At 41.7% G+C, this 13,876-nt stretch overlaps 1 protein-coding gene across 3 annotated transcripts in view; it reads left to right on the forward strand.

The window, feature by feature from the left end:
- The window catches only part of PLA2G12B (phospholipase A2 group XIIB), an 18,200-nt gene continuing 4,324 nt past the window's right edge, over nt 1-13,876 (forward strand). For 2 of the 3 annotated variants that reach the window (XM_045569187.1, XM_045569188.1), the window contains exons 1-2: nt 1-350; nt 11,635-11,723. In XM_045569187.1, the coding sequence (XP_045425143.1) occupies nt 20-350; nt 11,635-11,723 (420 nt within the window). In that variant the 5' untranslated portion in view covers nt 1-19. The remainder of the gene's footprint in view (nt 351-11,634; nt 11,724-13,876) is intronic. The other variant, XM_045569189.1, reaches the window with a different exon arrangement.

Below are 13,876 nucleotides of genomic sequence, written 5' to 3' on the forward strand. Positions count from 1 at the left end.
TCTAGGGAACACAGATTGAATGTTCCAGATAATCCCTTTCCCAGTCCTGCCTGACATCTGGTCTGGGGGGTGTTTTTTACCTGGACTTCTTGGGAACCGGCTGGAGTTCAGGAGAGAACTCTACCTACCTGGCCGCAGGATGAAGCTGGCCACTGGCTTCTTGATTTTGTGGCTCAGCCTGGGCAGTGGCCTGGCTCAGAGTGGCACCAGCCCGGAGGCTGAGGAGTCCTACTCCGACTGGGGCCTTCGGCACATCCGAGGCAGCTTTGAATCCATCAACGGCTACTTTGACTCTTTTCTGGAGCTTCTGGGAGGGAAGAACGGAATCTGCCAGTACAGGTGCCGATACGGTGAGTGTGCGCCTCTCTTCCCGTAAAAACTGGCTCCAGGGGACCTGTGCGCAGCCCCAGCAGGGTCGCAGTCTGCCATGCACTTTTCCTGTTGTCCACCTCTTAGGGTTGCCAGAGTTGGCAAATAAAAATGCAGGATGCCCAGGGACATTCAAAATCCAAATAAACAACAATTGGGTTATTAGTCTAAGTATATCCAATGAAATATTCGGGACATGCTTATCCTGACAAATCGGTCATTGTTTATCTTACACTCAGATTTCACTGAGCTTCTTGTACTGTGTCTGGGAAGCCATCCCCGGGGCCATTTTAATGAGTTTGTCATGAGGCAGGTACTTAAGGACAGGCAGGGTGAGGCATTCCTAGGGATGACAACCGAAGCTGAATATTCAGAGAAGACTCAACCATGGGGTGAAACAGCGTCCTCAGTGGCTCTGTGCTCAGCTAGAAACAAATTCTCCTTTCCCCCTGGTGCAGTGCACACCTTCGCCCCAGAAATGTCAGTCTCTGATTGGCATCAATGTGCCTGATTCTCCTGAGGGACTGTCCCAGCGCGCTGCCTCAAGCAGCAATGGCAGGCCAGGTGTCCAGAGGAACAGACGTAGGACTGTGAGCAGGTAGGAGCACCGATCCCCTGCCTTGCCGGATGGTAAAGAGGGGACACAGGAAGAAATGCTACCTACTGCCACAGTCAAGTCCCTGGTGCCAGTTCTTCCTGCACTGAGCGCTCAAAGTTCACACGATGGGAGCAGCATGCAGAGCCTTGGACCTCGGGGCTGGGGGCGCCGTGTAATTTCAAAAGCGGATGAAAGTGTTTTCCAAAGCTCCACCATCATCATGTAGCATTAGTTTTATGGTTTATCAAATGTCCCACCGTAGGATTAGAAGTGAAAATGATGAGTCCGTTTAGGCTAGCAAGAAAACACACTTAAGAAACATCTCCAAACACTCAAGAGATAAAACTCAGCTTTCAAGAGAGACACACACACAAAAAAGCTACGCGCAGACTCACCCCGCAACTCTCTCTCTCCCTTTTTATCTTTGAGCAGGCAAATCACTTCCTTATGCGCTAGAGTGACCAGGAGATAATGGTTAATCATTGCTCCAGAACCAAGTGTTTTGCAGCATGGAAGTTTTAACCACATACAGATGTGGTTAAAAAAAAAACCAAGGACACTGCATCTTCTTTGTGAACATTTCATAGGGTAAAAAGCCTGGTCTGTTAGGACCCACCTGGACCCCAAAACCATGTATTTGTCTGAGGTGGGTTGACAAATACAGAGGCCTTGTCACTGGACTATGTTCACCTAGTTTGCATGGATGGGGCAGGAAAGGGGTTAACTCACTCCAGGCACTGGAATCAACACAGGTGTTCTCCTTCCTAGCGGCAACAGGAGACTAATGTCTGTGGTTTAGCAAATGGATAGCAGCAGGAATGTTTTAGGAAGTCAAGAACCAAACCCTCTTCCTTCTTCTGCAGCAAAACAGCATTTCAAGATTGCAGCAAATTTTAGCTGTAGAGCCTCTGACTGGGCAGGGTGGATGTGAACCGCCACTGGTGGACCAGGAATAGTCAACAGAGAGATGACAGCAAGGCAAACAACGCCTCTCCCTTTGTGCAAAGCAACCTGCTCAAGGAGGGGCCTGGAAAACACTTAGGAAAACAAGGAGTTAAGCCCTGTTACCTTTGGAACCCGTGGAGCCAAGAACCCGGAGGCTTTGCCCAAACAAGACAAAATATCTTCTCAAACTGATAGTGAATCAAGCAATCTTTTGAACAGATAACACCTAATACCTAACTATGTCTCTGTTCTTTTTTAGTTTGCTTTACATCACATCTCTCTTTAAAGTAGTGGTTCTCAAACTCACCTGTGCATCGAAGCCCCTGCAGGGCTTGTTTAACCAGATTGCAGGGCCCCACCCCTAGTGATTCTGATTGGCAGGCTGGGGTGGGGCCAGAGGGTTTGCATTTCTGAGAGTTCCCAGGTGGTCCTGATGTTTTATCAGAAGGAACATTTTAGCAACAGTCTACAGCTGGGGTCCCCAACCCCCACCCCTTACCAGTCCTTGGACTGTTAGGAAGCGGGGCGGGGGGCATCACTGCCTGAGCTCCGCACCCCCCCATCCGTGGAAAAGTTGTCTTCCATGAAACTGGTCCCTGGTGCCAAAAAGATTGGGCAACACTGTTCTACAGGAAAATATTTTACATTTGATAGGTCCTTACCACTGTTTAAAGCTGTGGCTCTCTAACTTGACTACGTGTCAGAATCACGGGGGTGGGGGTGGGTGCTTTAAAAACTCCTGAAGCCAAACGAATTAAATCAGAATTTCTGTGGGTTGGACCCCAGACAGCAGTATTGTAACATCTCCCAGGTGATTACAAAGAGCAGCCAAGGTGCAGGAGAACTATTCTATGCTGTCATTCTTAGAGAACTTCAGCCCACAGGTTAAATTACTCAGTCAGGCAAAACTGGGTGTGTATGCGGGTAGCCCACAGTAGTGTGTCAACATTGCTTCCCATGCTCCCCATATCTAAAGTAATTTGTTCTCATGTCAACACACAAAATCTGTACTTGCCAAAGGTTTGGGCTGTAAACAGGATATAAATATTCAGTGTGTCAATGGCAGCTGGCATTAAGGAGTCTGCATGGATGCGAACAAGATTCCCTTGAGAATCTTTTTTTTTTTTTTGAGACAGAGTCTCGCTCTGTTGCCCGGGCTAGAGTGAGTGCCGTGGCATCAGCCTAGCTCACAGCAACCTCAAACTCCTGGGCTCAAGCGATCCTACTGCCTCAGCCTCCCAAGTACCTGGGACTACAGGCATGTGCCACCATGCCCGGCTAATTTTTTGTATATATATATTTTTAGTTATCCAGATGATTTTTATTTCTATTTTTAGTAGAGACAGGGTCTTGCTCAGGCTGGTCTCGAACTCCTGACCTCGAGCGATCCACCTGCCTCGGCCTCCCAGGGGGCTAGGATTACAGGCGTGAGCCACCACGCCTGGCCAAGCTGCACTTTTAACAGGTGGTCCTTGAACACAACTGTGAGGACTACTGGAAATGGAAAAATCATGGGTTTGAATCTGGAGGGAGAATCCCATTGCTGGTGATCTCTGACAAGTTACCTAACACTCTCAACCTTCGTTTCCTCATATATAAGAAAATAATGTTGATAAAACCTACCTTGCAAGGCTGCTGTGAGCATTAAAGATAACATACATAAAGAATTAGTGGTACACGTGGAGCACAGTAGGTACCAAACAGATTTTATAAATGTTATGAGAAAGTCTAGTGAACAGGTTAACTGCATTCAGATTCTCCCAGTTCTCTTTCAACACAAAATGTAAAAATCCCAGAAATCCCAGTGGTTGGACAATAGCCCCTCAGCTTCTGGGACAATGATGTAAGTGTTCTCTGCCTTACAAAGGTCTCTGGAGGAGGATCTCTGGAGCAGAGTTTGCGTAAGAATTGAAGACACTGTCCACACCGTCACACTTTAATAAGAGGACCTTGTGATGAATTTCTTCTTGGGTTTAGTTGCAAGAAAAAGAGCATCTTAAAAGTATCTTTAAATATCAATCTTTTTTTCTAAGAGACCCTTTAGCTGTCTGAAATCTTAGAGCAAAATTTTATGAACCTATGAGTTTGTATATTTCTGCAGGGAAAGAATTCACAGCCTTCATTAGATTCTTGAGGGGATCCCTAGCCCCCCAAAAGAAAACAGCCACCGGCTTAGAGGCAGATAGATTGTTCTCATATTAGGGTGACCAACCTCCCAGTTTGCGGGGCCTGAGGGAGAAGGTGGGGGTTCCTGGGATGTGGGGCTTTCACTACTAAAACAGGGACAATCCCAGGCAAACCAGGGACAAGTTAGCCACCCTGCCTCATGCAGTAGGTTACTCTGTTTTAGTGACTGAAACAGAGTTCATTGCTTCAGTAAAATTGTCACTGTTCTGTTTTGTTCCATCAATGTGTCATTGATGCTACATTTGAGTATTTCTGGAGGTAGATAGGGTGTAGATTCCAAATAAAGCATGCAGACTCCTTGCCGAACTAGCTGGGTGCAGAGAATGGACACACCCTCCCCCAAAACATAACTGTTGACCTGGGACATGATGCCCCAGAAGTTTTTACTGCTCTTTCCTGTGGCAAAAGAGAAAAAAGGGTGGGCCCAGGAGGCAGTATCCACGGCCGGCAGGTAGAACTCTTGGGTTTCATGGCTAACTCTTCTCCTCAATCTCCCTTCAGTGTGGCTTCTAAGTGTTTTATGGTATTTCACTTTATTCAGAAGGTTTGGAGTTTTATGAGATGAAATCTGTCAGTCGCATCCTTTATGGCTTCTGAATTTTGTCTTGATTAGAAAACCATCCTCACATCTAGATTATAACAATATTCTGCTATTCTGTGACAGCCATAGCTAATACATAATAAATGAGTGTGGTTGTGTTCCAGTGAAACTTTTTATGGTTACTAAAATTTGAATTTCATATAATTTTCACATATTATCCTTGTTTTGACGCCCCCCACACCCCCAAACCATTTGCAAGCGTAAGAACCATCTCTAGCTGGCAGGCAGCGGGACAGACTGGGCCACGGGCCGGCGTTCGCCAGCTCCGGAACTGCAGAATCAAGCTGTCAGCTTCTCCCGCCTGTGAACAGCCAGCCAGGACATAAAACTGATGTGTGGACATGGCACATTATCGATGCCCAGACTTAAAACACCAAACTGTAAACTACTCAAACTATAATTTGAGGACATGGTATCTTCAAATGATTTATGTTCCTGCCTAGACTCAAGCCATCACCTTTTTTCTTAAAACTTACACTTCAAGTTTAATTTCTGAACAGCCTTTTTTTTTTTTTTTTTTTTTGAGACAGTCTCGCTCTGTTGCCCGGGCTAGAGTGAGTGCCGTGGCGTCAGCCTAGCTCACAGCAACCTCAAACTCCTGGGCTCAAGCGATCCTCCTGCCTCAGCCTCCCGAGTAGCTGGGACTACAAGCATGCGCCACTATGCCCGGCTAATTTTTTTCTATATATTTTTAGTTGCCCAGCTAATTTCTTTCTATTTTTAGTAGAGACGGGGTCTCGCTCTTGCTGAGGCTGGTCTCGAACTCCTGAGCTCCAGCAATCCTCCCATCTCGGCCTCCCAGAGTGCTAGGATTACAGGCATGAGCTACCACATCCAGCCTAAAACAGCATTTCTTTAGTTAACAAAAAAACATTAAATAAAATAAAGAAAAACCTTCACCACAGCAGGCTGGATAGACGTTCTATTCAATTATCTTTCAAACGGGAACATCAGAGTTTTATCTTGTGTGAGTTACCAAGTGCAAAAAGGGCAAAGAATAACCCAAGGAACGGTACTGTACCTGCTGCAAATGCCCTTTTCCAGCACAGCTGTTAAGAAGAAGTTTCATTATCAAATTTAGACATTTGTTTCTTCATTTAAAATTTTTTCCCAATGTCTATAAAGGTAGTGTATGTAGGACATTTGTAAAAGAACAACGTGAAGGGAAAAAAAATCATCATAATCTTACCTCCAAGAGACATTTAATAGTATGGCAGAGTGTGGTTATTTTCATATGTGTAATTTGATTACTAATATTATTTAATCCACTCTACCCATTCCTTCATCCCTAGTGCTACACACACACACACACACACACACACACACACACACACACACACACACACACACACACACACAAGCTAGAATGAAATAAAAAGAAATCTTCAAGTTCCAGAATGAAGAGAAACTAAACGCCAAAAGTGGAGAGCCGCTGCTGCAGTGACCCTCGGGGTTTCCGGTTGGGAATGTCTGTAGACTCCAGGGACTGAGGATGGGATTTTCATGCACATGCAAAGAGACGGAAAGTAACCTTCACCTGTAAGAACTGGGAAGCTGGAATTGAAACGGCCCCATAATGCTCAGAGCCTGAGGAGCTGCCGAGTCTGTTTAAAAGGGATTAGAAAAGTTCTACCCAGTATTCCCAGGAAGTAGCAAGGACCCTGTCCATCTACCTGGGGCTAAAGGGGGAATAAAGAACAAGGACCCAAAAATCACCACCCAGGCATATTCTACACATAGGGGAGGGATTTGAATTTACACAGTCAGCCTGGTGTGAGTGTCCTAAGCTGAGCAATAAACACAAATACCAGTGTGTCAAGTATCTTGAGACTCTAAGAGCCACAGCAAAAGCAATGGAGAAACTCCTCTGTAGTCACACGACCCAGGGCACAGGAACGTCCTCAGAAAAACAAGTCCTACTGAAGACGAGCTCTTTCTAAGAAATTACACACCAGGTGAACAGATAGTCCTCTACGAGGGAAAGTCAGTAGACAAAAACGAGAGACTTAGCATCCCAAGGACTGGAGGTAATGAAATAATATAACAAGAATATTGCAAATTATTAAAGAAATAAAAGGAGGAATAAAAACATAATTTTTTAAAAACCCACAACTCAATGGAAAATGGAAGTACAATTTAAAAGAAAAGCCAAATAGAATTCTATGAAATGAAAATTATAGTTGTTGAAAGAAAAACCTCAGTGGATAGGTTAAATAAATAGAATCTAGAGAGAATTAGTAAAATGGAAAATATTAACAGATTTGATGAAGCTTGCCAGAATTCAGTACAGAGAAAGGAAAAAATGAAAAAGTTGAAAGAGAAGTGAAGATACACAAGGGGCCGGATAAAAAAGATTCCACATTCAGTAATAAGAGGCCCAGGAGAAAAAAAAAAAAAGATAAAGAAAATAAGGAAAAAAGAATATTCAGACAGTGGCTGCAAATTTTCCAGAGGTGAAGGAACCCAAGTCTTCAGATTGCCCCAAGCAGGATAAGGGGAAATAATCCATCTAGATGTACTGGAGTGAAACTGTGAGGATGAGGAGAATCTGAAACCCTTGTGCGCTGCTGGTGGGAACGTAAGATGGTGCAGCTGATATGGACAAGTTTGTGGTTTCCTCAAAAAGTAAAACGTAGAATTAACATCTGATCCAGTGATTCCACTCCTTATGTATACACCTAAAAGAACTGAAAATAGATATTTAAACAATTGCTTGTACACATTTGTTCATAGCATCACTATTCACAATAGCCAAAAGGTGGAAACAATACAAATGCCTATGGATGGATGGATGAATAAACAAACTGTGGCATATCCCTAGAATAGAATATGAGTCAGCCGTACTGATACGTAGTACTACCTAGATGGACCCTGGAAACGTTATGCTAAGTGACAGAAGGCAGTCACAAAATGTTACACATTGTATGATTCCATTCATTTGAAATGTCCAGATAGGTAAATCCATAGAGACAGGAAGCAGATTAGTGTTTGCCAGTGCTTGGGGGAGGGAAAGTTGGGAGTGTGGTGGACTGTATGTTTGTGTCTCCCTGAAATTCGTATGTTGAAACCCTAACCTCCAGTGGGATGGTATTATCAGGTATTACCTCCCTCATTACCTTTGGGAGGTAATTAGGTTTAGATGAGATCTTGAGGGTAAGGCCCCCATGATCAGGCAGTAATCACTCTTTTTTATGAAGAGAAAGAGACTAGAGCTCTCTCTTTGCCTTGCGAAGACACAACAAAAAGACTGTGGTCATCTGCAAACCAGGAGGAGGGCTCTCAGCAGACACTGTATCTGTAGCACCCTGACTTTGGAATCGCCAGTCTTCAGAACTGTGAGGAATAAATTTCTGTTGTCTAAGCCATCCAGTCTATGGTATTTTTGTTATAGCAGCCCAAACTGACTGAGACAGGAAATGACTGCTTCATGGGCACAAGGTCTACTTTGGGGGTTATGAAATGTTTCTGAACTAGCTAAAGGTGATGGCTGCACAACATTGTGAATGTGCAATTTAAGTTGGTTGATTTTATGTGAATTTCACCTTAATAAAAATAGAAAATAGACACATCACCAAGAAAGTGAAAAGACAACCCACAGAATGGGAGAAAAACATATTTGCAAATATGACAAGGCACTTGTTTCTAGAATATATAAAGAACTCTCACAACTCAACAGTAAAAAGAAAATTCAATTATAGAATGGGTAGAGGATTTGAATAGACATTTTTCCAAAGAAACTATATGAATGGCCAATAACCACATGAAAAGATGCTCAACATAATTAATCATTAGGGAAATACAAATCAAAGCCACCATGAAACACTTCACACCCACTAGGATGGCTATAAATCAAAGACAGATAATATCCAGTTAGTGTGGATATGGAGAAATTGGAATCCTCATACATTGCCGGCAGGAATGTAAAATGGTGCAGTCACTTTGGAGAACAGTCTGGAAATTCCTCAAAATGTTAAACAGAGTTACCATAGGATCCAGCAATTCCACTTTTTGGAGAAATGAAATATATGTCCACACAAAAACCTGTATACAAAGATTTGTAGCAGTATTGCTCATAATAGCCAGAAAGTGAAAACAATACAAAGTCCATCGAATGATGAATGGATACACAAAATGTGGTATGTCTATACAATGGACAATGAAAAGAACTTAAGTACTGATATATATTACAACATGGATGAACCATGAAAACAGTACACTAAATGAAAGAAGCTAGACACAAAAGGCCACATGTTGTATGATTTAATTTATACGAAGGGGCTCCCTGGGGCTGGGGAGATGAGGAGTGATTACTAATAGGTATGGGGTTTCTTTCTGAGATGACAGAAATGTTCTAAAATTAGATTGCAGTGATGGTTGCACAACTCTGTGAATACGCTAAAACAATTGAATTGTACACATTAGATGAGTGAATGTATGATATGAATTATAGCTCAATAAAGCTGTCATAGAAAAAGATGTAATGAAAAAAGAGATCCAATCATAATAATAACTGCAGTAGTTACATATTATTGAATAACAAGTTAGCCTGAAGCTTAGCTGCTTAAAATAGCAAACATTATACCCCACACTCCAGGAATCCTGGAGTGGCTTTGCTGGGCAGTTCTGGCTCAGAGTTTCTCATAAGCTGAGGGTCAGGCTCCCAGCTGATGCCGCCATCTCTGCAGAGATGCCGGGGGCTGGAGGATCTCGTGTTCAATCCATTCGGTGTTGGCTGGAGGCTTCAGTTTTTTGCCACACGGGCCTTGCCATCGGGCTGTTCATGACAAAACTTCCCCCAGAATGAATGATGAGAGAGAGAGAACCCAAGACAGAAGTCACAGCCTTTTAAAGCCTAATCTTAGAAGCAACATACCTCCACTTCTGCAGTATTCTCTTGGGACAATACTCGAGCATATGGATACTAGGAACTGGGGGTCACTGGTGCCATCTTGGACCACAATCTCACATCGCATGTTGTATCACAGTAACAAATACCCAAATGTACTGTGGCAGAAACTGTTTATTGTCCTGTAATGTCAATTCTTCCCCTTTTCTATAGTAATAAACCCCTCCTTCCAGTTTTTAGCTGGGCTCTTGGCTGCCTACTTCATTTCCTAGCCCACCTTTGCAACTAAGTGTTGCCATTTAATTAAGGTCTGGCCAAAGGGAAGTAAGAGGAGGTGATGTACACGCTAGAGTGTGTTTGTTGAAGAGAGAGGCTGGACCTGTCTAGCTCCTTCCATTCTCCTGCTGGTGATATAGATGTGTTGATCTTGGACCAGGAGAGCCAGGGCTATAGTCTAGGGCCGGCAGAGCTGAAAGCTCGAAGCAGCCTGGGTTCCAGAAAAGTGAGGATTTGCCATGGCAGCCTTCTGATCCTTACTTCTGGATTTTTATGAGATAGTCTATCTTGTTTAAGGATCTGAATAATATAGGTATATAGGAGATATAATATATGGGGAAAACTGCAACACCCTATTGAAGGATATCCAGGAAGACCTAAGTAGACACTATGCTGTGCCCACATTTGGGGAGACTGAATATCCTCAGGAAGGCAGTTTTCTCCAAACTCATGTGTACATTCAATGGATTTTCAATCAAAATCTTGACAATATTTCTTGTAGAATTTACTAAGTTGACTCTAAATTCTCATGCAAGAGTAAAGATCCAACAATGATCAAGACGATTTTAAGAAATAATAAAGAAGGAGGACTTTCACACATAAACTTAGTATCTAGATATTAAAGATGGGGTGCAAAGGGGCTTCAACTTTCCCTGAACCTGAACTGTAACATTTAATTAAATAGAAAAATATTTATAGCAAGTTTGGCAAATGTTAACATTTATTATGTTTGCACAGTGGGTACAAAAGTTTCTCTGACTTTTCTTTAGTTTTGAAATATTTCATGATACAAAATAATTAAAAATAAATACCTGGTAGAAGAAGATTAAAGGAAAGGAAGAAAAGAGAACTTCCTGGTGCCTCACTCTGTGGATTAATTATTCTCAAGATAGTTCCCCAGTTTTATGCTAGGTCTTGCATCTCCTAAACAGAGGCAGAGATGTGGTGAAGGAACATGGACTTTGGAGACCAACAGGAAATCTGAATTTGTATCCTATTTCCCCAGCTTACTGTATGATGGTAGCAAGTCACACAACCTCTTAGCTCCATTTTCCTTTTCTGGATAATGGGATAAAATACCCAAGGCGGATGACTGTCCTGTGGTAATCTCAGGTCAAGGTTATCTTCACCTATGATGACTGCCATTGATACAACTGACAAAGCTTGTCTCTACACTTTGTAAGATCATAAAACCAAGAAATGCAAAGCTTTTCAGATTCTTTCTGCTTAGTTCTATGAGAGAAATGCCTAAAATATTGCATCAGGATGTTTTCTTTGCTCTTTGGTCAATAATGCTTGTCTACATTTATGGAACCTTATTTGTTTTTGTTTTTGTTTTCTTTTTTGCTGTAACTCCTGCAGCATGGAATCTTGTTAAACTTCCTTCAGGTTAATCCTAAACACGTTTGTGGCACTGTAACACTTCCCATTCCTTAAGTGTCTGAGCAGATAGTTCTGCTCGTTCTGTGTGAGGTGTGTGGTCTTACAGTGTTCAGAGGAATGAGGAACCTTGAGTTTCAGTTTGGTTTTGCAACGGCCTTTAGCTTCAAAGTAAGGCCCTTAAGAAGTGTTAGAACTGTTAGTAAATACATGCTCGTGGAATTCTTTGTGATTAGGAGAAAAATGCCAAGCTTGTCTGAAGGTTATTATTCTGTTATGACATCATCATCATCATCATTGCCTCATTTGTATGTGAGGAACAGTGACTTTTAAAGGAAAAATGGAATATGCTTTTAGAAAATTTTAATTTGATGAATGTTCCTTAGTGCTTGATTTCTAAATATTTCTTCCTGCTTCTCTTTCTCCTGCTAGGAAAGGCACCAATGCCCAGACCCGGCTACAAGCCTCAGGAGCCCAATGGCTGCAGCTCCTATTTCCTGGGTCTCAAGGTACCGGAAAGTGTATGTACCACCACCATTACCACCCTGGTTGATTGGTTTTAACTAAGAGTAATCAGAGAGTCATCACTGATGGAAGTGATAGTTTATGGAATCTAGTTGAACAATATAATTAGGGATTTTATTAATAAATTGGATACGGGGGAAAGGAGAGAACTTTCAAAGAAATATCTGATTTCCTTTTCTTAGAGGCAGCTGTCCCTCAGTTAAGCCCTTAGTAGTGGATCAGAACTTTGAAATCACCACTGAAAACATCATCCAAAATTAGGGTATCAAAACATAACTGAATTTGAAATAGATCTGACAAGCTTGATTTATCTGAATTAATGAGCTATTCCAGTGATGTGCTGGAGCCGGCTGGGACTGGCCAGTGAAAGCTGATTGTTATATGGTCATGACTTTCGCAAGTGGCTGACTTCACACTGACAGCATCAAATCAGCTATGTGTGGAGTATTGACATCACAGAATCTGCAAACACACACACACACACACACACACACACACACAGCTGCTTCCTGCTTCGCACACCATGGACCCTTTCTCAAACTGTTGGCCTCTGCTAAAAACAAGTAATGAATTAATTTAAGACTTCTTAGAAGCCTTTTTACCTTCTTCACTTTAGAAAAGAGATTTCATTTAAACGTAGATAGTTAATTCAAAGCCATATCTAAGCTCTAACTTTGAATTGTGTCTTAATAAGACTAAACTTCACTCTTCTGCTGATTCAAAGATCTTACTTTACAATAAGTTTCTAAGCGGCACAATGCTTATTCTTCTAATTAAAATACCACTCACTCATATGGCATTTTTTGTGCAAATTGTAAAAAGAGTCCCCTTTCCTCAAGATAATTTTCTTCCATCTGTCAGAAATGTATCTTAATCTACTTATTTTGTTAGGAAAAGAAACTTGACTGTCATTGCTGGATATTTAAAATAAATATGTAAATCTATAATGTCTTGGGGGAAGGTGATACGTAATGTCTTAGATGTGGTGCTCTTGTGCATTGCACAACCTTCCCAACTGTGTGCTTCACCTTGTCCATATCATCAATGTGTGGATGGGCACAGAAGAAAGATAATCCTTTCGACTATGTACCTATTTTAGAGAAACCACATATTTTCAGGCAATATATTTTACTTTATATCAATTTAGTAGCTATGGAAATGATATGCATTCTAATACTTAGAACCACAACAGTTCAAAAATTTCTGGTTTAGTTGAAGTGAATAAGAGCTCAGTGAATTCTCAGTTGCCTCTGTTGTGATGTATTCTTAGTTTTGGGGGTGAGAAATAGGCAAAATAGTTTAGGTATTCCAGATTCTGGCAATTTACCCAGAATTGCAGAGCCCAGGCTTTTGCCTATATTATCTCTTAATATAATAATGTTTTCTTGCTTAAAAGGGCATTTTAAACTGCTAAAGTTCATATTCTGCTTTAGGTGGCCTTGGAATAAAAATTTAAATAACAGAATACCTAAGGACACCCAAATGGAAAGGATCTATTAATATAATCAATGGTTAATCAATTCCTATCCATACTCTGAAACCAGATTTTTACAGCTTCCATCCAAGTCCAAGTCTATAGAATCAGCAAAATTGCAAAGGACTCTAAGATGCTCTACCTACATCCAGGCCCACTGTGTTCCCATCTATTTTATATACCACAGAATGATTACTCTTCCTTAATCACTGTTTTTATCATCTCCCTTCCTTGTTCAAGGTTCTTTATCAAATCTAACCAGTTACTTTGGAAGTCAAGGCCCTTCTCCTTAATTAAAAAAGTTATGCAAACACACACACATATACACATAAATGTTTACGTGCTTATATATTCCCTAAGACCTTTGAAACTAAGCAAATTGACTTGCTCACATATGATTTGCTCATTATTTCCTTTCTCTATCTACTACATTCTAAGTCTACCCTCCTTTCTACTAATCTTCTCTCAATCTTCTTCTAAAACACTCTCAGAAAAAATGTCTATTTGATAACTCTACTTGTGGCATTCTATGAACTTACTCAGTTTGTGCCACAACATTTGCAGTTGCTTATAGAATGATGAGTAAGCATGCGTGTGTGTGTGTGTGTGTGTGTGTGTGTGTGTGTGTGTGTGTGTGTGTGTGTGTGTGTGAGAGAGAGAGAGAGAGACAGAGAT

This window comes from Lemur catta, chromosome 14 (assembly GCF_020740605.2).
Source record: "Lemur catta isolate mLemCat1 chromosome 14, mLemCat1.pri, whole genome shotgun sequence".
Taxonomy (NCBI): Eukaryota; Metazoa; Chordata; class Mammalia; order Primates; family Lemuridae; genus Lemur; species Lemur catta.